At 43.1% G+C, this 25489-nt stretch overlaps 1 protein-coding gene across 1 annotated transcript in view; it reads right to left on the reverse strand.

The window, feature by feature from the left end:
- The window catches only part of ireb2 (iron-responsive element binding protein 2), a 123682-nt gene that overhangs the window by 52229 nt on the left and 45964 nt on the right, over positions 1 to 25489 (reverse strand). The window contains exons 9-15 of the mRNA XM_034175966.1: positions 17117 to 17288; positions 16850 to 16950; positions 15718 to 15834; positions 7373 to 7532; positions 6143 to 6278; positions 428 to 512; positions 163 to 319 (exon numbers count right to left, since the gene is read on the reverse strand). Of these exons, the coding sequence (XP_034031857.1) occupies positions 163 to 319; positions 428 to 512; positions 6143 to 6278; positions 7373 to 7532; positions 15718 to 15834; positions 16850 to 16950; positions 17117 to 17288 (928 nt within the window). The remainder of the gene's footprint in view (positions 1 to 162; positions 320 to 427; positions 513 to 6142; positions 6279 to 7372; positions 7533 to 15717; positions 15835 to 16849; positions 16951 to 17116; positions 17289 to 25489) is intronic.

Consider the following 25489-nt stretch of genomic DNA (forward strand, 5'->3'; position numbering starts at 1 on the left):
GCAACAAATCAATCAATCAAATGCTGTCAATCTTCTGTTGCTCGTCTAATCCGTGAATAATTTCAGATCGAAACAGATAATAAACACAAAAGTGCATCTTTAATCTGATTTGGATATTTTGTGTTTGTGTTGGAATGGGGCAGCTGCACATGACTTATTTACCCAAAGGTTCTTTCTCAAAGTCGATTCCCATAGTCCCTGCAATAGCATAAGCCACCACCAGGGGAGGGGAGGCCAGATAGTTTGCACGCACACAGTCACATAGACGGCCTTCAAAATGCCTGTTTCCGGATAACACACCGCAAGTCACCAGGTTCCCCTTTAAAAAAAAAAAAAATGAATTAATATATCATGACTATCTGGTTGGCTTCTATGACTGTCAAAGTATTTTCCACACCAACAGAATCCTGTAGAATGTGGTTGTTACCTGTTTGATTGCCTCCACGACAGCTTCTGGTAACGGTGACGTGTTCCCAACACAAGTGGCACAGCCGTAGCCGATCACTTCAAACCTGTGACAACACCACCAGGAGGTCAAGCGTCTTGTCCTCAGTACGACCAGATAATTACAATGTTCATCACGTATCACTCAAATAAATAACAGACCGCTGACAAAGTGCTACTGTGACACACACCACTGCAAAATGTGTCACCTTTCCAATTCCAACCAAATTCAAAAGAAGAAATTCTATCAGGGCAAAAATTTCAGGGCTTCAACTGCTGCAACTTCACTTTTGGAGATCCACTGGTGATCCCTCGCCTGGCCGTGTTTGGTCAGCATCACATGGTTGGGTTAAGTCATTTTTCAGGGACCCATAAGCAGTGCTCATGAAGATGATAAAGAGATTTATAACATGTAGCATGTAATTCCTCCTCCTTTCTTTTTTTACTGCTAAATAATGTGCAGTGACTGCAGGTTCCTCCGTACAGATTATACAAAAGCTTGTCAGTCGACAATGCGACCATGTGTTTTGTTTCCAAGGGACAAAGCTAAGACAAAATGGCATTTTAAAAAAACAAAAACAGAACAACACCCTCAGTTCCTCAGGAACATATCGTCTTCAAGGACAGATTCACTCGTCTGCATTTTTGCCAGAGTGACGTATTAACTCACAATCTGACCCCTGCCCTCATATGACCCAAGGACACAGATATGAATGATATGAAAACAGCTTCTAGACTGCAGCAAATGTCTCACAAACTCACAGCAAACTGCCTGCCTGAATATCACCAATGAGTATTCACTTTATACACTCAACAAAAATATAAACGCAACACTTTTGGTTTTGCTCCCATTTTGTATGAGATGAACTCAAAGACCTAAAACTTTTTCCACATACACAGTATCACCATTTCCCTCAAATATTGTTCACAAACCAGTCTAAATCTGTCATAGTGAGCACTTCTCCTTTGCTGAGATAATCCATCCCACCTCACAGGTGTGCCATATCAAGATGCTGATTAGACACCATGATTAGTGCACAAGTGTGCCTTAGACTGCCCACAATAAAAGGCCACTATGAAAGGTGCAGTTTTATCACACAGCACAATGCCACAGATGTCGCAAGATTTGAGGGAGCGTGCAATTGGCATGCTGACAGCAGGAATGTCAACCAGAGCTGTTGCTCGTGTATTGAATGTTCATTTCTCTACCATAAGCCGTCTCCAAAGGCGTTTCAGAGAATCTGGCAGTACATCCAACCAGCCTCACAACAGCAGACCACATGTAACCACACCAGCCCAGGACCTCCACATCCAGCATGTTCACCTCCAAGATCGTCTGAGGCCAACCACTCGGACAGCTGCTGAAACAATCGGTTTGCATAACCAAAGAATTTCTGCACAAACTGTCAGAAACCGTCTCAGGGAAGCTCATCTGCATGCTCGTCGTCCTCATCGGGGTCTCGACCTGACTCCAGTTCGTCGTCGTAACCGACTTGAGTGGGCAAATGCTCACATTCGCTGGCGTTTGGCACGTTGGAGAGGTGTTCTCTTCACGGATGAACCCCGGTTCACACTGTTCAGGGCAGATGGCAGACAGCGTGTGTGGCGTCGTGTGGGTGAGCGGTTTTCTGATGTCAATGTTGTGGATTGAGTGGCCCATGGTGGCGGTGGGGTTATGGTATGGGCAGGTGTCTGTTATGGACGAAGAACACAGGTGCATTTTATTGATGGCATTTTGAATGCACAGAGATCCCGTGACAAGATCCTGAGGCCCACTGTTATGCCATACATCCAAGAACATCACCTCGTGTTGCAGCAGGATAATGCACGGCCCCATGTTGCTAGGATCTGTACACAATTCTTGGAAGCTGAAAATGTCCCAGTTCTTGCATGGCCGGCATACTCACCAGACATGTCACCCATTGAGCATGTTTGGGATGCTCTGGACCGGCGTATACGACAGCGTGTACCAGTTCCTGCCAATATCCAGCAACTTCGCACAGCCATTGAAGAGGAGTGGACCAACATTCCACAGGCCACAATTGACAACCTGATCAACTCTATGCGAAGGAGATGTGTTGCACTGCATGAGGCAAATGGTGGTCACGCCAGATACTGTCTGGTATCCCCCCAAATAAAACAAAACCACCTTTCAGAGTGGCCTTTTATTGTGGACAGTCTAAGGCACACCTGTGCACTAATCATGGTGTCTAATCAGCATCTTGATATGGCACACCTGTGAGGTGGGATGGATTATCTCAGCAAAGGAGAAGTGCTCACTATCACAGATTTGGACTGGTTTGTGAACAATATTTGAGGGAAATGGTGATATTGTGTATGTGGAAAAAGTTTTAGATCTTTGAGTTCATCTCATACAAAATGGGAGCAAAACCAAAAGTGTTGCGTTTATATTTTTGTTGAATGTAGATACCAAAGGAGACGGCGTCCTACACATGATGGGCTGGTCCTGTGGTCGAGCCTTTAAAGTAGACCTGCATTGAAATAAATGCAGTCAGATCTTTGGACCAAAAAATGACATTTACACATAAGATTCTTCTGAATGTAGTAAAGTACATCTGCAAGCCCAGATCTGTCATTCAACGGGGAAATCTTCATTTTAAAAAAATGACAAATTTACAGCTAAAATGTGGCCCTCCGCAAAACTGTCAGCACACCCGGGACGTTGCCGAGACATAAGGAGAAGAACCTATCCCAGCATGCATTGCGCGCGCCAACTGTAATTTGTGGATTTACGTCAGTTTGCATCTCTTACAAAAGCACCTTCTTATTGTCTTATATGGAAGGATCGACTTTTTTTTAAAACTTCATATTGTTTTGCGGTATGTTTGGTGAGTATACATTTCTTTTATTTTTGCTTGAAAAAGATTTTTTCTGACTTTTTCATACGCCCATTTGATTGAGTGTTGTCACATTGAAAATCTACTGTCTTTAGCCTCCGGTGTTACCGTTGTGGGGTACGGATGCACGACTAGGGATGGGTATCGAGAACCGGTTCCTTTCGGGATTCGATCCAACGACATCAATAAGCTTTGTGCTTAACGATTCTGTTATCGGTCCTTCAGAGTGGCCGCTGTTTTGGCGGGTGTTTGTCAGGAAAATGATAATTTCTCTACATTGATTACAGACCCTGCAGCGGGTCCTTAATCAACTTTTCTGCAGTGCAGCTTTGCTTTAAACCTTGAACCAATCGAAGCAGTGGTTCGCAGATTGAAGCAATGCGTCGATCGATTGCTTCGTTTCTTTCTTTCGCTTAATTTTCCCCCGCTAAAACCCTAAAGAGCATACGTCTGTGAGTATTATTTACCTTTTCTATGTTAAACCGACCTGTTATGGTCTTCTGAAACAGTTGATAGATGTATTTTATAACTTAAAAACGGGAGCGATGCTAACGCGTTAGCATGTCTATGGCATTTTCAATGTTAAAAGTTAGCATTTAGCAATTGCAGCCGTCATCACGTTTGGGTGCATTTGTTTTCAAATTGTAATATTCCTTAAATTTATTTTTGCTTATATATTAATAATCTAATGATTATTATATACAATTTTAGAGAAAGAGACAAAAAGAACCTGAATAGAAACACAACAGAAAATATATAATAGCAACTAACAATGAACATAAACAAATACATACAGAAATAAATAAGTGTTTCCTGTGAACACCTATTGACTCTTACACCTCCATTTCATCCGTCTTATTTAAGTTTAATGACAGTTTGTTTCGGTGAAACCATATTTTCACTGTGTTAATTTCTTCAGTGATTTCCTCCAGAACTATCTGCCAAACTAGAAAACTGCTGCATCCTAGTAAGAGCAGAATACTACTGGAATGAATCTGAATAAGGAAAGTTGTATTTTTTTTCTGACTAAATGGATGCTGCACTCACTCCAGTTTATCGTCTGGAATAGTCCCAGATTGCATTTCAGAGCTTCTAGAATTGAAACATTTTTGTGCACGTGGTGTTGGGGGGTAATTTTGGGTTTCAGCTTTTTTTGTTTTTCACCACTTTCATCCCTGAATATGAGTTGTGATTCACTTTTGTGCGGATTAAAGTTATTAACTGGGACTCCTGTCTCGTTGCGAGAAAGAAATGACAATCGTCCTCCGTTCTGTTCACACAGCTCTAAATGCTGTGCGGCTCTCTGACAAGTCAAGATAGAACGATAGAATCCAGTCTGAATTAATAAAAGCGAAACACTGTTTTGTTTATTTTTATTTATGTCCAGAGATCAAGGATACAGTGACTAATTTCATATTTATTTACTTTAAGACTCAATGAAATACATAGAAAAACCTGTAAACCTGTACTTTTAGTACAAAATTCACGAGGTATCGATAAGGGAATCGATAAGGAATCGGATCGATAAGCAGAATCGATAATGGCATCGATAAAATCTTATCAATATCCATCCCTATGCACGACCCGCAAAGAATCCAAGTCATTAAAAAGATACAAACCTCTCTCAGTGGCCACAGAGCTCTGCGGCTGTGGTTACCGAGACCGTGCGGCGCTGCGGATTTTTTGACAAGAAGTCTATCCTTGCTGGCTGCCGGAGCGCTCTGCATCAAAACAGCAAACGTAGTCTCTGGACTTGTTGCCAAGTTGGCCGCACCTCCATTCAACACACAGGAAGGTGGTGCCGGAGTTGGCCACAGCTCTGCACAGCACACATGAGGGCGGTGTGAGTGGCCCGCTGCGGCATTTACCGAGCCCGCAGACTCAGTAAGCGCATAGGAGGCAGTGAGAGCAAGGAATAAGGGTCGGAGAAGAACGTCGCCCGCTGTCGATGTCGCCGCTGATCTGAGCATGCAGAGCTGTTTCTCGCATTCATTGCAGCTTACTTTTGGATGTTGAAACCAGGATGTGTATAACAGTAACATTACAAACAGATAAAATCAATTTCAATTGAGAAATAGCGCTCTGTCTTCTCCCTCATGTCACGGCAATGTCCCGGATGTACAAACAGTTTTCGCGGAGGGCCAAATTTTAGCTGCAAATTTGTCATTTTTAAACGAAGATTTCGCCGCTGAATTACAAATTTGGGCTTGCAGATTTACTTTACTGCATTCATAAGGGTCTTATAAATACATATCAGCTATTTCTTTCTGAGATCTGACCACATTTATTTCAATGCAGGTCTACTTCAATAGTTTTTGCATCAACGTCTGCAGCAGGGCAATATCTGAAGGTTATCGTCATAATCAATAATTTTTTTTTGTTTTGTTTTTTACTGATAGGTCACATCAGGGAGTATTCACTGGTGCATCCACCACACTACAGAACCATCTCGGGGCCTGGAGGGCAACCACTCAGGCAAACAACTTATCCATCACCACCTATCAAAAGTAATTATATCCCACAGGCAGGTGAAAGATCTTCCACTGCATGGCAGGTCCACACCTGAGGCAGCTCAATGGGCAGTTAAAAGACAGCAATATATCAAAGTAATAAAGTAACACTATAGTTACTAGAAATGTGACTATTAACCCTTTCACAAAGGTTTCAAATACTGCATGCTTGAATGAGCACAGGGTTGTAGAAACAGGTTGGACAACACGTGGCGACCAAACAGAGGTTTAGCTAGGTGCATTGCATTAAGCAGATATCTTGTGTCTGTATTTATTTACACATGAACATAAACGTGTTTAAATGAATAAAGATTTGTGATGTGTGTTTACCCCAGCTGGCTAAAATAAGGCAGAACTCCACTGATATTGAGGTAGTGAGTGACCATTCCAATTCCTGGAGCCAGGCTGGTCTGAATGTAAGGCTTGACAGTAAGCCCCACCTCAACTGCCTTTTTCGCCAGCAGACCTGCAAGTGACAGTTCAACTTTAGGATAATGTTGCCTGCAGAACAACAAAACTGTACCACTTGCCTGGTTCAAAGAAAAATATACAGAAAACAAAACAAAAAATAACATGAATGTTAGCCACAGCAGAAACACTGTGCACATTATGAAAGTTATGTTGCACATTATGACTTCACCCAGGTACAAAGGTGTTTTATATAACGGCTGAGTGGATCCTTGTCATTTGATTGGTGCTTTGTATGTCACATGACATGGATTATTTGTCTCATTTGTGTTGCACTGCATTTAGAGTGCAGTTTGGTTCCATTTAGAGTGCAAATTTGGTTCCATTGCACTGCACGCACACACACACACACAGCGCTGCCTGGAGGCTGTTAGCAGGAAGTTAGAATGAAAAGCTGGACTAATTTCTAACATGATTTTTTTTCGCTGCACTGAGAATGTACACAGTCCTGTTTTTTTGGTAGTATACGCATGCACAAGTGCCAATCTGGTTGTGTGCGCACGTGCCGGGGGGACAATGACTCTACCGGGACGACATGCGCACGCACACACCACACCACTCCACTGTAAGCCGTCTGGATGCATGAAGAACTGTTCAGATGAAAAGCTGATGTGATTTTTGGCTGGATTGAGGAACTACACAGTCTTTTTTTTAATGGAATTCTGAAGTCAGTGCACAGCATCACCGGACTACACGTCACAATTTGGGCTTTAGCAGCAGTGGAACGCAAAAATGTAAGTCCCTTTTCTGTTGTTTATAAATTAATAAAATATCAAATGACAAGGATCTATTTTAGCTGTTATATAAAACAAGTAATGAATGTTTTTACATTTTTTCAATGGAACAAATATTTCATGAGGTGAACGTTGGAACATACCATTCAACGAGGCTTCACCTTGTTGAATGGTATGTTCCAGCTTTCACCTCATGAAATATTCGTACCACTGAACTCAAACATTCATTATTTGTATAATGATAACCTGCTTAGGAACATTTTATTTATTCATTTTTGTAAATGGAGAATTGCAACTGTAAACATTTCCACACAGCTTCATCAGTTGTTGACTGTGTAACTGTGACTGAATGCTTCACCTGCCGTCAGCATGACAGAAGGGTTACAGTTATTGGTGCAACTGATAACAGCAGCAATGACCACCGAGCCGTGGGCCAGCTGGTACTCCTGACCACAGTGTGAAAAAGGAACCTGCACGTCCTGCTGCTCCTTAGATATATGGAATCCTTTGAAGCCCACCTTAAAAGGAGACATATTTCACACTTCATTTGGACAGTCTTTTGTTTAAACTTTGGACTTTAGAACTAGACCTCACTACTTCAAACAAAAACCTATGGTCCTAACAAACCACATATTCAGTGATCAAAAGTGATTTGTGATTGTGACCTTGCAGTGTATCTGGGAAAAGAAAATCATTCTGATTACAAAAATAATTCATTTAAATATGTAGTTAAAATTTTTACCAAAGTCATTCAATGTAATTTTCTTTGTTTTTTCACTTTCACCTCCGCAAATGAAGGAGGGTGTTACATCATTGCAATCAAGTGAAGATGTACGGTGCATCTGGAAAGAAATCACAGCACTTCACTTTTTCCACACATTTTTTTGTTACAGCCGCATCAAAATACATGAAATTCATTTTTCCCCTCAAAATTCTACACACAATGGCCCCATAATATGAAAAAAGTTTGAGATTTTTGCAAATATCTTAAAAATAAAAAATTAAGAAATCTCATGAATGTAAGCATTAACAGCCTTTGTGATGAAGCTCAAAATTGAGCTCAGGTGCATCCTGTTTCCACTGATCATCCATGAGATGTTTCTACAGCTTAACTGAAGTCCACCTGGGGTAAATTCAGTTGATTGGACATGATTTGTAAAGACACACACCTGTCTACATATAAGGTCCCACAGTTGACAGTGCATGTCAGAGCACAAACCAAGCATGAAGTCAAAGACATTGTCTGTAGACCTCTGAGACAGGATTGTCAGGAGGCACAAATCTGGGGAAGGGTACAGAAGCATTTCTGCTGCTTTGAAGGTCCCAATAAGCACAGTGGCCTCCATCACCTATAAATGGAAAAAGGTCGGATCCACCAGGACTCTTCCGAGAGCTGAACGCCCGTTTAAGCTGAGCAATCGGGGGAGAAGGGCCTTAGTCAAGGAGGTGACCAAGAACCCGATGGTCACTCTGTCAGAGCTCTAGCATTCCTCTGTGGAGAGCGGAGAACCTTCAAGAAGGACAACCATCTCTGCAACAATCCACTAATCAGGCCTGTATTGTAGAGTGGCCAGACGGAAGCTAACTCCTTAGTGGCAGCCCGCCTAGAGTTTACCATAAGGCAACTGAAGGACTCTCAGACCATGAGAAAGAAAATTTTCTTGTCTGATGAGACAAAGATTGAACATTTTGGTGTGAATGCCAGGCGTCATGTTTGAAGGAAACCAGGCACCATCCCTACAGTGAAGCATGGTGGTGACAGCATCATGCTGTGAGGATGTTTTTCAGCATCAGGAACTGGGAGACTAGTCAGGATTGAGGGAAAGATGAATGCAGCAATGTAGAGAGACATCCAGGATGAAAACCAGCTCCAGAGAGCTGTGGACCTCAGAGTGGGGCGACGGTTCATCTTTCAGCAGAACAATGACCCTAAGCACACAGCCAAGATTAGAGCCAGACCGATATGGATTGTTTGAGGCCGATGCCAATAACGATATCTGGATGAAAAAAATGCACATAATTGATAAATCGGCTGATTTGCTGATAGCCGATAAATCAGCCGATATTATTATTTTAAATGAATAAAATGTTCTTTTTTGGACCCTTAACAAAAAAGGTATGAGCTAAAAGCTGAAGCTTTGTCCTCATATTGATTAACTTTATAACAGAAGAATTTTCAAGTTCAAAAAATGCAAAATGCAATGGGAGCAGTTAGGGGGCTATTCAAACGGGTCAACTAGTAAGATATCACTCCTGAAAACGATCTTTGCCATATCACGTGAACTAAATCTGCCCTACGATTGGATTTTGGAAAACCATGTGACGGAGAACCAATTCCGATTGGACGCTCACATTGCGCATGTCATCACACATCTTCTATGAGCCAACCACCTCTACTGGTGGTTGGCTCTCATTGAGGTATTGTATCACTTCCTGTTCGGGAGCACAGCGGTGTTTTGCTGTATCTGTTAGCTGTTAATCTGCGTAGTTAGATTGATCTAGATAACTAGATAACGATTTATTTCACAATGTAATCTTCACGTGCCTTAACTAAAGCACTCCCTCTGCTGAATCACCTCTAAATTATTTACACATTATTCACTTTGTGTGTTTTTAGGAATCCGCCAGCTTAGCGCAGCTACTAGCTCTTAGCCGGTTTAGCATGGTGGCTTCTCCTGTCTCTCCTGCACTTCTCTGCTCTGGGTGTGAAATATTTAGTTATTCCTCGGCCACCTTTAGCAGTAATGGTACTTGTAACAAGTGTACCATATTCGTAGCTTTGGAGGCCAGGCTGCGCGAACTGGAGACTCGGCTCCGCACCTTGGAAAATCCTACAGCTAGCCAGGCCCCTGTAGTCGGTGCGGACCAAGGTAGCTTAGCTGCCGTTAGCTGCCCCCCCAGCGGACCCCGAGCAGCCGGGAAAGCAGGCCGGCTGGGTGACTGTGAGGAGGAAGCGTAGTCCTAAACAGAAGCCCCCTGTACACCACCAACCCGTTCACATCTCTAACCGTTTTTCCCCACTCGGCGACACACCCGAGGAACAAACTCTGGTTATTGGCGACTCTGATTTGAGAAATGTGAAGTTAGCGACACCAGCAACCATAGTCAATTGTCATCCAGGGGCCAGAGCAGGCGACATTGAAGGAAATTTGAAACTACTGGCTAAGGCTAAGCGTAAATTCGGTAAGACTGTAATTCATGTCGGCACTAATGACACCCGGTTACGCCAATCGGAGGTCACTAAAACTAATACTGAATTGGTGTGTAACTTTGCAAAAACAATGTCGGACTCTGTAGTTTTCTCTGGGCCCCTCCCCAATCGGACCGGGAGTGACATGTTTAGCCGCATGTTCTCCCTGAATTGCTGTCTGTCTGAGTGGTGTCCAAAAAATGAGGTGGGCTTCATAGATAATTGGCAAAGCTTCTGGGGAAAACCTGGTCTTGTTAGGAGAGACGGCATCCATCCCACTTTGGATAGAGCAGCTCTCATCTCTAGAAATCTGGCCAATTTTATTAAACCCTCCAAACCGTGACTACCCAGAGTTGGGACAGGAAGCAGAGTTGTAGTCTTACACACCTCTCTGCAGCTTCTCTCCCACTGCCATCCCCCCAATACCCCATCCCCGTAGAGACGGTGCCTGCTCCCAGACCACCAACAACCAGTAAAAATCTATTTAAGCATAAAAATTCAAAAAGAAAAAATAATATAGCACCTTCAACTGCACCACAGACTAAAACAGTTAAATGTGGTTTATTAAACATTAGGTCTCTCTCTCTTCTAAGTCCCTGTTAGTAAATGATATAATAATTGATCAACATATTGATTTATTCTGCCTTACAGAAACCTGGTTACAGCAGGATGAATATGTTAGTTTAAATGAGTCAACACCCCCGAGTCACACTAAATGTCAGAATGCTCGTAGCACGGGCCGAGGCGGAGGATTAGCAGCAATCTTCCACTCCTGCTTATTAATTAATCAAAAACCCAGACAGAGCTTTAATTCATTTGAAAGCTTGACTTTTAGTCTTGTCCATCCAAATTGGAAGTCCCAAAAACCAGTTTTATTTGTTGTTATCTATCGTCCACCTGGTCATTACTGTGACTTTCTCTGTGAATTTTCAGACCTTTTGTCTGACTTAGTGCTTAGCTCAGATAAGATAATTATAGTGGGTGATTTTAACATCCACATAGATGCTGAGAATGACAGCCTCAACACTGCATTTAATCTATTATTAGACTCAACTGGCTTTGCTCAAAATGTAAATGAGTCCACCCACCACTTTAATCATACTTTAGATCTTGTTTTGACTTATGGTATGGAAATTGAAGACTTAACAGTATTCCCTGAAAACCCCCTTCTGTCTGATCATTTCTAAATAACATTTACATTTACTTTAATGGACTACCCAGCAGTGGGGAATAAGTTTCATTACAATAGAAGTCTTTCGGAAAGCGCTGTAACTAGGTTTAAGGATATGATTCCTTCTTTGTTATGTCTGCAATGCCATATACCAACACAGTGCAGAGTAGCTACCTAAACTCTGTGAGTGAGATAGATTATCTCGTCCATAGTTTTACATCCTCATTGAGCACAACTTTGGATGCTGTAGCTCCTCTGAAAGAGAGAGCCTTAAATCAGAAGTGCCTGACGTGGTATAACTCTCAAACTCGCAGCTTAAAGCAGATAACCCGTAAGTTGGAGAGGAAATGGCGTCTCACTAATTTAGAAGATCTTCACTTAGCCTGGAAAAAGAGTCTGTTGCTCTATAAAAAAGCCCTCCGTAAAGCTAGGACATCTTACTACTCATCACTAATTGAAGAAAATAAGAACCCCAGGTTTCTTTTCAGCACTGTAGCCAGGCTGACAAAGAGTCAGAGCTCTATTGAGCCGAGTATTCCTTTAACTTTAACTAGTAATGACTTCATGACTTTCTTTGCTAATAAAATTTTAACTATTAGAGAAAAAATTACTCATAACCATCCCAAAGACATATCGTTATCTTTGCCTGCTTTCAGTAATGCTGGTATTTGGTTAGACTCTTTCTCTCCGATTGTTCTGTCTGAGTTATTTTCATTAGTTACTTCCTCCAAACCATCAACATGTCTATTAGACCCCATTCCTACCAGGCTGCTCAAGGAAGCCCTACCATTAATTAATGCTTCAATCTTAAATATGATCAATCTATCTTTATTAGTTGGCTATGTACCACAGGCTTTTAAGGTGGCAGTAATTAAACCATTACTTAAAAAGCCATCACTTGACCCAGCTATCTTAGCTAATTATAGGCCAATCTCCAACCTTCCTTTTCTCTCAAAAATTCTTTAAAGGGTAGTTGTAAAACAGCTAACTGATCATCTGCAGAGGAATGGTCTATTTGAAGAGTTTCAGTCAGGTTTCAGAATTCATCATAGTACAGAAACAGCATTAGTGAAGGTTACAAATGATCTTATGGCCTCAGACAGTGGACTCATCTCTGTGCTTGTCCTGTTAGACCTCAGTGCTGCTTTTGATACTGTTGACCATAAAATTTTATTACAGAGATTAGAGCATGCCATAGGTATTAAAGGCACTGTGCTTCGGTGGTTTGAATCATATTTATCTAATAGATTACAATTTGTTCATGTAAATGGGGAGTCTTCTTCACAGACTAAGGTCAATTATGGAGTTCCTCAAGGTTCTGTGCTAGGACCAATTTTATTCACTTTATACATGCTTCCCTTAGGCAGTGTTATTAGAAAGCATTGCTTAAATTTTCATTGTTACGCAGATGATACCCAGCTTTATCTATCCGTGAAGCCAGAGGACACACACCAATTAGTTAAACTGCAGGAATGTCTTACAGACATAAAGACATGGATGACCTCTAATTTCCTGCTTTTAAATTCGTAAAACTGAAGTTATTGTACTTGGCCCCACAAATCTTAGAAACATGGTGTCTAACCAGATCCTTACTCTGGATGGCATTATCCTGACCTCTAGTAATACTGTGAGAAATCTTGGAGTCATTTTTGATCAGGATATGTCCTTCAATGCACATACTAAGCAAATATGTAGGACTGCTTTTTTACATTTGCGCAATATCTCTAAAATTAGAAAGGTCTTGTCTCAGAGTGATGCTTAGTACCATATCACCCCAATAGAGTGGGCTCTCAGACTGCAGGCTTACTTGTAGTTCCTAGCTTTTGTAAGAGTAGAATGGGAGGCAGAGCCTTCAGCTTTCAGGCTCCTCTCCTGTGGAACCAGCTCCCAATTCGGATCAGGGAGACAGACACCCTCTCTACTTTTAAGATTAGGCTTAAAACTTTTCTTTTTGCTAAAGCTTATAGTTAGGGCTGGATCAGGTGACCCTGAACCATCCCTTAGTTATGCTGGTATAGACTTAGACTGCTGGGGTGTTCCCATGATGCACTGTGTGTTTCTTTCTCTTTTTGCTCTGTATGCACCACTCTGCATTTAATCATTAGTGATTGATCTATGCTGTCTTCCACAGCATGTCTTTTTCCTGATTCTCTCCCCTCAGCCCCAACCAGTCCCAGCAGAAGACTGCCCCTCCCTGAGCCTGGTTCAGCTGAAGGTTTCTTCCTGTTAAAAGGGAGTTTTTCCTTCCCACTGTCGCCAAGTGCTTGCTCACAGGGGGTCGTTTTGACCGTTGGGGTTTTTCTGTAATTATTGTATGGCTTTTGCCTTGCAATATAAAGATTTGGCGCTATATAAATAAAATTGATTTGATTTGATTCTATGAGCAGTACCAAGATGGCCGACAGTGGATTGAAAGTCCGTAGAGTTAACTTTTCAGCAAAAAAAAAGTAAGTTTCTATCTCATATCATTAAAAAGTTATTTACAATTTAGTAAAGCTTGGTCCCAGCCATAGTATACGATAATATTGGCCGGCAAGCCCGGCGCCAGAAAATATTAAGGGGGTGATGAGTTTATCACAGGGGGCGGGGGCACCCCCCCCCAAAAAAGTGCACACCGGAGGGGACGTGCCTCTGAGCGTGCGTAATAAATTAGGTGCGCTCCTGGAAAGCTCATGTATTTAGGCTACATCGTTGTAAGAGACTGACTGAGTAAGAGTAAACAGTGATGACAGTATTTTTTTTTATTATTATTTGAACGTATAGACCCTCGGTCAAGTGATCTCCTGCATACCACAAAACCAAACCAACAACTGATCTGAGAAACGACACGAGACAGTAGATTAACCCCACATACAGCCTTCCATCACAAGCGCAAACACAGCGCAATTGGGCATGTGCGCCACTCCATGGCACAGAGCCAACTACGCATACAGTCACAAAGTTCTTCTGAAAAACTGGAGCGATCTGAATTCGTTTGGATGAATATGGGTGTGTGTGTGGAGACAATTCACCTCGTTCACAACGTGACAGAACTTAACGATGCGCTGTTATGCGCAATAGCGCGCAACAACACGGAACATTATTCTTGACCGTGCGTAATGGTTCCTGATAATTCTCCAGCAACACGTGCCATTAATCGTAAAGTGTGGTAACAGGTTGCAGCAGTTCCTGAGGACACCTGATGCCTCTGCCCCGAATCATCACATTCGTGATCAGCGGCCAAGAATGTGTACTTCGTGGCATTCACGACTTGTCGTCGTTATGTGTAAACGCAGCATTAACACCCTCCCCAAGTGAGTCATGCTGCATGATCTGCCTTTTGCTTGGTGGACTTGACGAATCCCAGGAACTCCAGCTCTGACACTGCTTGAATAAATCGAGCATGCTTTAGTTCATCCACCTTTCCAGAATCGCTGGACTCAGGATCCTTGCCCTCTGCCGCACTGACAAGCGCAACCCTCAACCTATCAAATCGAACATAGACACACACCATATCCATTTGTTTTAAAATTAATTACTTTAGTTAATTAATTTGATTTATTTGTTAAATATGTGATATTATTGAATAACTAATATTTTGCTATATTTTCCAGTATTTCTTTTTCTTTCTTTTTAATTTTTATTTTTTGATAATTCTCACATCCGAGGGGGCGGGGTTGATGACGTGAGGGGGCGTTGCCCCCAAACGCCCCCTTGTGGCGCCGGGTCTGTCGGCCGACCGACCGTCGTGCTCTAGCCAAGATATCAAAGGAGTGGCTTCAGGACAACTCTGTGAATGTCCTTGAGTGGCCCAGCCGGAGCCCAGACCTGAATCCAATTGAACACGCATGGAGAGATCTGAAAATGGCTGTGCACTGATGCTCCCCATCCAACTTGATGGACTGCAAAGAGGAATGGACAAAACTGCCCAAAAATAGTGTGTGCCAAGTTTGAGGCATTATATTCAAGAAGACTTGAGGCTGTAATTGCTGTCAAAGGTGCATCAACAAGTATTGAGCAAATGGTGTGAACACTTATGTACATGTGATTTGTTTTTAGTTTTTGTTAATAAATTTGCGAAAAACAAAACAAAACTTATTTCCATGTTGTGCTTATGGAGTTTTGTGTTGTGAGTAGAATTTTGAGGGGAAATTGAATTTACTCCACTTTGGAATAAGGCTGTAACATAAAATGTGAAAAAGTGATGCACTGTGAATACTTTCTGGATGCACCGTATATCATTACAGTGTTTCAAGTTTTCACCAGTCGGAGTCATTGTGTGGAACAACACCATTATCTCAGTGCCAAAATTAGCAGTTTTTGGAAAAATACACAAATATTAAAGTGTGTGTGTGTCTCTTACCTTCTCATTAAGACAGTGTTGGAAATCTTGCTTCATGCTACTGACCGCCACTTTGTCCTGAGGCCTTTTTGGCCCGCTCACATAGGGCACCATGGTGCTCAGATTTATCTCTATAATCTGCACAAATACATTTTATTGGTCATTAGATAAATGACATCATACCGCTGCACTAAAAGCTCATTTCTTCTTTGAAGGTCATTATACAGTACTTGCAAATATCACCATGAATTAAAAAAAATGGTGCACTGTCGTTCACATGGATGATATAAGATATCACTAGAAAAGTGGGCATAGCCAAACTCCAAAAATTATATGTTGGTCAAAATAAAAAATAAAAAATAAAAAAATCTTAAAAACTCATGAGATATGTTTTGGAGCTTAGCTTCTCTTCTCAAATATCAGCTCAATATCTTTAAAAACTGCTGACCAAAGGCTCTAGGTGGCATTTTCAATTTGGCCACCATAGCAGCTATATTTGAAATCGGATCGCAACCTCTCAAACAAATTTTGGCATCCTCATGGGTAGGAACATGCACACCAAGCTTCAGCTTCATTGGTTCAGTGGTTTGTGAGGAGTATGTTTAAAGTGATAACTGGAAAAGTGGGCCTGATCACAGTCCAGGGGTCATATAACAATCTAAACTGAAAATTTTGCAAAACCCACTGGACATGTTTTTGGGCTTGATGATTGCAACAGATGTAGCAAATTTTAGCTCAGTTGCTGCATCAATGGTTGACAAATGGCTATATATGAGATTTTCAAGATGGACACCATGGCGGCCATATTTGAAATTGGATCGGAACGCCGAAAACAAACTTTGGTGTCCTCATGGGTAGGAACATGGGTAGGAACACCAAGTTTCAGCCTCATTGGTCCAGCGATTTGGAGAAGAAAATGTTTACAAACATTGACGACAGACAGACAACTCATGGCATAAACTAAGTGTGGGGGGGGGGTTCCAATAAAAAGAAAAGAAAATTCAATACTTTAAGGAATTTCACAAACACATAAATAATATAGGGCCACAGAAATGACACTGGGCGTCAAGCGCTGTATCACTGACTCTCACTGAGGCTTGAATATATTTGTCCACTTGGAGCCAGAGAGTCCGGACGAGATGGGAGAAATTACCTCCGAGTATTCTGGGTCTTCTGATGGGTCATCATAGTTTCTTAAAAGTTTCACAGCCTTCATATAGGCCTCCAGCTGTTCAAGTACTTGCTGTTTAAAATCTGAGAGAGAAATTACAACAGATGGAGTCATGAATGTGAGAGAATTCAAAGCAGTTTTATTCAGAATCATTTTATGTCTACTGGCTACTTAATGTTACTTTATTGCATGTGCCTGAATTTTGTGTTGATATGCCTCAAAAACACCAGCGGCACTTCACTGACTCACTTGTCTTTTTAAAGTGCTTGAGTGTGACTTGGTCGATGGGGAAGAAGCTGACAGTAGCGTTGTACTCTGGGCACATGTTGGCAATGGTTGTTCGGTCAGGTGCTGAGAGCTGGGAAACACCAGGTCCAAAAAATTCCACAAACCTTCCCGCAATCCCCTCTTGGCGCAAGTGCTAAAAAAAAAAAAAAAAGAAGAAAAAAAAAATCAGTGCATCCATGGTAAGTTGTTACACACTGAGTGAGTTCTTAATTTGAAAATATATGATCAGAGATGTAGTCATAAACCTATAGAGCTGCAGACAGTTTTAAAGGCACCTTGGCTAAACGCTTAAAAAAAAAAAAAAAAATCAATGTGTGTGTTTAATCAGACTGTGTCCTATATTTTCATTTTTTTTTTTTTTTTTATAATATTTACAAGACAGATTTATTTCGGTCTGATTTTCAATGGACAAAGCAAATCAAGTCAGGTTTTGGAACATGCACTGCTGTTGCAGTTTGCCACATCCACATCACCACAGATACGCAGTGGGTCCTGTATCGAAACCACGCACGCAGACAACTGGTCCATTCCTGCATCTCTAAAATAACTATTGATGTGCTGCAGCCAGGTGAAATGTGGGCGCCCCCTTTGCCTTCTCCAGCTACAAATGGTCAAAGCTATTACTCAAAAAATCCACACTAAAATGACACCCAAAACTTGCAGTTCATCACCAAGACAAAGACTGAGCTTTCCTTTTTAAATGTCAATTTTGGATTACAGACTTCAGTACTTACAGGCTTCAGTACTTCATCTGTGCTGCCGCCATTTTGCTAAGTTTAACAGCTCCGCTAGCAGCTAGTGTTGTCGTCGTCGTGTAAGTTACTTAGCACTTGGACTGTGAGTTTTTCGGCTGTGTGCATCGTGTTATTACTGTGGCTGGGAGTGCTTCACGCCCCGGGCCTCGTGTCAAGTCTGCGGCTGGGAGTGCTTCACGCCCCGGGCCTCGTGTCAAGTCTGCGGCTGGGAGTGCTTCACGCCCCGGGCCTCGTGTCAAGTCTGCGGCTGGGAGTGCTTCACGCCCCGGGCCTCGTGTCAAGTCTGCGGCTGGGAGTGCTTCACGCCCCGGGCCTCGTGTCAAGTCTGCGGCTGGGAGTGCTTCACGCCCCGGGCCTCGTGTCAAGTCTGCGGCTGGGAGTGCTTCACGCCCCGGGCCTCGTGTCAAGTCTGCGGCTGGGAGTGCTTCACGCCCCGGGCCTCGTGTCAAGTCTGCGGCTGGGAGTGCTTCACGCCCCGGGCCTCGTGTCAAGTCTGCGGCTGGGAGTGCTTCACGCCCCGTGCCTCGTGTCAAGTCTGCGGCTGGGAGTGCTTCACGCCCCGGGCCTCGTGTCAAGTCTGCGGCTGGGAGTGCTTCACGCCCCGGGCCTCGTGTCAAGTCTGCGGCTGGGAGTGCTTCACGCCCCGGGCCTCGTGTCAAGTCTGCGGCTGGGAGTGCTTCACGCCCCGGGCCTCGTGTCAAGTCTGCGGCTGGGAGTGCTTCACGCCCCGGGCCTCGTGTCAAGTCTGCGGCTGGTAGTGCTTCACGCCCCGTGCCTCGTGTCAAGTCTGCGGCTGGGAGTGCTTCACGCCCCGTGCCTCGTGTCAAGTCTGCGGCTGGGAGTGCTTCACGCCCCGTGCCTCGTGTCAAGTCTGCGGCTGGGAGTGCTTCACACCCCGTGCCTCGTGTCAAGCCTGCGGCTGGGAGTGCTTCACGCCCCGTGCCTCGTGTCAAGTCTGCGGCTGGGAGTGCTTCACGCCCCGTGCCTCGTGTCAAGTCTGCGGCTGGGAGTGCTTCACGCCCCGTGCCTCGTGTCAAGTCTGCGGCTGGGAGTGCTTCACGCCCCGTGCCTCGTGTCAAGTCTGCGGCTGGGAGTGCTTCACGCTCCGTGCCTCGTGTCAAGTCTGCGGCTGGGAGTGCTTCACGCTCCGTGCCTCGTGTCAAGTCTACGACTGTGAGCGCTTCACGCTCCGTGCCTTGTGTTAGCATTACGCTGCGAGTGATTCACGCCCCGTGCCTTGTGTTACTATTTACACTGCGTGTGATTCACGCTTTGTCTTTCTATCTGTAACCATCAGGGCTTGCGTTAGCCATCTGCACGCAGTTCACAATGTTGACAGGGCCTTTGTTGCATAGCTGTAGTACCTGTTTGGCTCCCTTGAGCCCAGATGATGGACATATGTTTTGCCCCTCATGTCTTGGGATCGGACACCTGAGGAAAGCCCTGACTGGTGATGCCTGCCTTAATTGTGCCAGCATGCCACTGGCAGAGAGATCTGCTAGACTTGCGGCGTTGGAATGTGGAATGTCTAGTGCGACTTTGGCCTCCAGCCCCAGGAACTAACCAAAGCGCCGTGAACGCCCTCATGCAGGAACCCCTTCTGCTAAGAAGGTTACACATGAACCATGCTTTGGCTGAAAAGGTCAAAATGTTGACTTCTGAGTTTGCTCAGATTAAGTCCTTGCTTCTGAATCTACAGCCTAGGGATGCTGTGACAGTTCCTGTTGTCCCTAATGAGGCTGATCAGACCGATGTAGTTACTCAGCAGGAGGAAGATGTCATGTCTATTGCTGCGACTGATTCCTTGTACATGACAAGTGATATAAACTGTGTGGAAGATCAGGATGAGGGGGGTCTCTCTCCAAGCCATTCATTAGTGGGCTCTCACACGTCTGAGGCAGAGTCCCTGCCGCAAACTGGACCTGGACTATCAGTTGGCTTTATCCAGGCTTGGGGTCGATAATCCCCCTGCGGAAACCACCGCTTCAAGTGTCTTTTTCAAAGTCACTCAGAAGCCTGAGTTCAACGTTCCAGTTTCACAACCATATATTGAGGAGCTCCACCGATGTTGGGCAGACCCCAAATCATTGACCCATCTATCGCAGGACTGCAGAGCCCTTAGCTCTATGTGTGATTTGGCGCAGTATGGTCTGAACCGTATGCCCGCCGTTGACAGCATTATTGCGAACGTGGTTGTGGCTCCGGCTGATGCTGCTCGGCCGGATGCCCGCTGTCCACGACCTCAGTGTAGGGTCACTGATGACCTCCTCACCAAAAGCTATGACATAGCTGCTCGCATTGGTCGCCTAGGCAACTCACTGTCCCATTTAGCCCTTGCCCTCTCAAAGTCTTTGAGGGAGGCAGAGGTTGATGATGCTACTCAAAGTCTTAGTGATGCCTCACTCCAAACCTTTGATTATATGTCCAGAGAGCTTGGCAGACTGATAACCATTACGATCACTAGACGTCAGGTGTGGCTTGCGCAGTCCCCCCTGTCCAAATCCTGCAGAGGCACACTCCGTTCACTGCCAGTTCTTCCAGGCCAAGTATTTGGACCTGCGGCCCAACAAACTTTGGAGCGTGTTGTTGAGGCTAGTAAATCTCAGCGACAGTTTGTTGACCTACACCAGTCTTCCAGACCTCAGCCAGTCAGACGTGCTACAGCTTTTCATTCTACATCCAGACTCCCGCCTGCTTCCAGAGATGCAGGTGCTTTCACAGTTGAGTCCAGCTCTCCCAGAAGCCTGCCTTTCAGAAGCCTACGGGCAGACCCCCGAGAACTGAACGGTTTCACAGAGCTTCCAGTAATCGCGCCCAGAGGTCCTCAGGGATGCGAGGCAGAGGTGGTCGGGTCTGACTGCCAACATTTGGCCCCCAGCCGTTTTTCACAAAATCATCTCAGCCACTGGGAGGCTCAAGTTCAAGACCCATGGGTCATTTCAACCTTGTTCAAGGGTTACAGAATTCAGTCCAGATGTCGTCCTCCAAAGTTCAATGGGGTGAGGATGACTGTTGTTTTCGACTCGGTGCAGTCTGCTGCCCTACAACGGGGAGATTTTGGAACTCCTGGAGAAGGGGGCCATAGAGCCAGTTCACAATTCAGACTATCTCAGGGGGTTCTATTCAATTTACTTCCTTGCTCCAAAGAAGGATGGCAGCTTTCGTCCTATCCTCGATCTCCACCGTCTGAATCATTATCTCAAGGTGCTGCCGTTTCGCATGCTCCGCACAGTAGACGTCCTTCAAGCTATCACACCAGGAGACTGGTTCGCAAGTGTCGACTTAAAGGACACCTATTTCCATTTGCCAGTGGTGCCTCGTCACAGGCAGTTTCTCCACTTTGTTTTCGAGGGTCAGGCATACCAGTTCAGGGTACTTCTGTTAGATAATATCTGTGCTAATTCTTTGTTTTATGTTAGCTATTAAGTATTTACTCTATCATCTGTCCAAGTTTCAGATACAGGGAGAGCTCCCCCTCTTGGTGAGAGCCAGTAACATTAGAAATGTGAGACTAAACCACACCTATGTTAACACCCACAAGGTATAAAAAGTCTGACTCATTTTAGGGGACTTTCACAAGATGGACACTGTCTGTGAGGGTCCCAGACCTGGTTTCTAACGTGACCTTGAATAAACTCAAAATGAGGAATACAATGGTTTGGTTTTTGGTAAGGAGCAGAATTTTACATAAAAAGAACCAGGTAGAAATAACAATTGGTGCCGAAGCCCAGGATGTAATCTGTTTGCGGCGATGGTCCATGTGAACTTTTTACAACCAACAGAAAGGCGCTTTTCTTAGGTAAGCAGGAAACCTGTTATAATCGAATTTCTGCGATATTGAATACTATAAAAATTGGCGTTGGTTCCACAAAGTGATGGTTTCCGTCTGAAATTTCTGTAGTTAACTTTAAGAGTTGTTGGAGGTCACGGTGTAAATGTTTTTTTTTCCTTTCCTTTTCTCTAATATTTATGGTAATTTTAGTAGTTGGGGAGTAAGTCCAGCTGTTTGTTGTCCAGCTGATGCGGGGGAGAGGAGGGTCCCCCATGCCGTCTTGTACGATGAGAGACTATTACCAGGAGTGATTCGCCTCGGTAATGAGCCTCGAATGTTTGTTATTTTTCATAAATGTGGGGTGGCTTACGTTACAGGGGCGACTCTGCGGTTCTGTGTTGTTAAAATTGGGTGTAGGACAACGAGGTTAGCTTAGTTTTTGATAGTATTGTGTAGTAATGAAGTTTTTATGTTCTGATTGTTTCTTTTAATGCATGCTAAATTCCACTCACGTGAGGTTGGTTTGGATCCATGTTTGTCTGTTTGTTTAACTGTGGTGTTATATGTTTGAAACTTTTCATTGCATTCTGACTAACAAGTTTTAATGTTTGTTACGTACCGCGATCTTTGTCTTTTCTGTTTAAACGAGTATATTTGGGAGAAAACGGGGTTGTTGCCTGGTAGTGTGGTCTGTTCTTTGTCCTGTCGGAGGATAATTTATGACCGGTTCGGCGCGGGGATTTCAGTGAGATCCCATTCTATTTGCATTAGCTACTAAAAGGCTAAATGATCTTAAAATAACGTGTGAATAAATTTAACCGTATAAATACACGACGATCGAGTCGCAAAAATTTAGCGGATTGGCTCGTCGAGTTATTTCACCGAGTTTTAAATTTGAAAACAAACTTAATTAGCACAAAGCCATGCAGGCTAAGCTAGCCTAGCCTTTCTTACTGCTCGCTCGAGGTTGCGAAACGGCGCGATTTGGTTTTGTTGGTGTTTTGTGGCGGCTCCGTGATTGGGTGACAGTACTCCGTCCAGTCCAAAATGGTTAAAAGATGTTTTTTTTTTCCACGTTTTATTTTTATTACGTAGAGAGTCATGAAGCCTGCTTCACAAAGAAAAGGCTGTCGATAAAAGGGAAGAAGGGGAGGAGGAAATCCCTCCCTTCCGAGTCTCCAAGCCTTTTGGAAGGTGCTGCCATCTATCGGCAGGCAGACTTTCTTACATTTTATTAGGTTTTAAGCGTTCGATGATTTTTAAACACTTTTATAATACATATGTAGGGGCATTTTTGATTTTTAAATTTGATTTATTGTCCGTCTCCTTTGGTTTGGTAAGTATGTTAATGCAGGGATGAGATTGGCAAATTCGATTTTCAGAGGAAAATAAGCCAGGGTCCAGGGGCCAGCAGGCCCCGGCAGGTCCAGGGCAGAGCCCTGGCCAGGGGGTCAGGGGGATGAAGCATTTTTGCTGTTTTAAAACATGTAAATTGCACTAAAATGATATTAAGAACTACTATAAATACCAGGTGTTCATATCTATAATTCAAACTGTAAACCCTTACTAAGACCATCTACTGTACATGTGTATTTTTGTGACCAAAATATTTTTTCATAACTAGACTTACTTGATATTCAGCATTCTCCACTTTCAGCATGGCACACTTGTCAACAAACATACATGTAAGGGCGGGAGAAAGGAAAGGGGGGAGAAACGCATATATAACCTTTGCGCTGATTGGTCATAAGCTTTGTAATAACCAATGAAAACGTGCGTAAGTAATAGCTTCGACTGCGCTTCGATACCGTCTCGGTTTTTATGATTTGTTGGAGGGAAAACTACCGAATATTGGAAGTTGAAAGACTACACAGTTACCTCCCTTACACTACATGCTCATTGTGCACCTACTTCATACTGGTCACTGATCAGCACAGCGTTACTTCTGCGTTCGGCTGACTGACGGACTGATCGAACTTGCTGCCTCGGCGATAACAAACAAAGACCACTCAGTGTTCTGAATAGATGACAATTTTATTAAACAAAGGTACTCCTGGCATTAATTTTTTTTTTGCATTCTTACCCCCCCTAAAATTTTCTCAACGGATTTGGACGTTTCACAAAATCGACCCCCGGGACTGTAAAATCCGTGGAAATCCGCGGAAAAATCTCATCCCTGTGAATGTGTGTATGTGTATATATATTAAAAATTCAATTTGTTTATATTCTGTTTTGGCCTTTTGATAGGGTGCCAAGAGAAGAGCTGTGGTATTGTAGAAGGCAGAGCTGAAGATGTTGAGATTCTCTTTGGGAGTCATGAGTATGGACAAGATTAGGAATGAACATAACAGAGGGACAGCTCAGGTGGGACGGTTTGGAGACAAAGTCAGAGTGGTAAGATTATGATGGTTTGGACATGTGCAGAAGAGGACCCAGGGTACATAGGGAGAAGGATGCTGAGAATGGAGCCACCATACAGGAGGTGAAGAAGAAGGTTCAAGAGGAGGTTTATGGATGTGCTGAGGGAGGACATGCAGGTGGTTGGTGAGACAGAGGAAGATACAGAGGACAGGGTGAGATGGAAACGATTGATCTGTTGTGGCAACCCCTGATGGGAACAGTTGAATGAAGAAATGAATAATTGGCCTTACATTTTTGCTTTCTTTTGATTCTTCATGTCAATCTCTTACTTGTATCACTCAGCTTTTGGCATTGTAATGATTATGTAATCGACTTTTCTGAGTGGAATTGATGAAGAAAAGAGACATTTATTTCAGAAAAAAAAATTTCAAAGATTTAAGTTAATTGAAAACATGAAATGCCTAAATTTTAGCTTAATTTAACTATAGGTTTCTGTTTCGACTAAACATTTACATTTGTTTTTCAGATTTTGAACTTCTTTTTGCAAGGACTTTGGAGGGGAACCTTGCAATGTATTAAATTATTATAGCAGTATATTAGCAGTGGATGGAAATGAAATTATAGACATTGTGAATAATTGTAAATATAAAACATCTACCGATTTAAATGAAATTGATATGGTGGTGGTAAAACAGGTCATTGAATGGATTGTAGAACCATTAACATACATCTGTAACTTATTTCAAACCGGTAAATTTCCCAATCAAATGAAAATAGCTAAGGTTGTGCCGCTGTATAAGACTGGGGATAGACACCACTTCACAAATTATAGACCTGTTTCTTTGCTTCCACAATTTTCCAAATTATTAGAAAAGTTATTCAATAATAGATTAGACAAATTCATAAATAAACATAAATTACTTACTGATAGTCAATATGGATTCAGAGCACATAGTTCAACATCACTTGCATTAATAGAATCAGTTGAGGAGATTACAAACGCCATAGACCACAAATTACATTCAGTTGGAATATTTATAGACCTTAAAAAGGCTTTTGATACAATTAATCATGACATATTAATCAATAAACTTGAACAGTATGGGATTAGGGGGTTGGTGTTGCACTGGGTGAGAAGCTACTTAAGTAACAGAAAACAGTTTGTGAAGTTGGGGGAATATACATCATGCTTGGACAATGCTTGTGGCGTCCCACAGGGGTCAGTATTGGGTCCAAAACTGTTTCTAATTTATATAAATGATATTGTCAATGTTTCCAAAATATTAAAATTAGTATTATTTGCAGATGACACAAGCATTTTTTGTTCAGGGGGGGATTTGCAGGAGTTACTGAGGAGGATCAGTATAGAAATGGGAAAATTGAAAATATGGTTTGACAGAAACAAATTATCATTAAACTTAAGTAAAACAAAATACATGTTATTTG

Source organism: Thalassophryne amazonica, chromosome 8, assembly GCF_902500255.1.
Source record: "Thalassophryne amazonica chromosome 8, fThaAma1.1, whole genome shotgun sequence".
NCBI lineage: Eukaryota > Metazoa > Chordata > Actinopteri > Batrachoidiformes > Batrachoididae > Thalassophryne > Thalassophryne amazonica.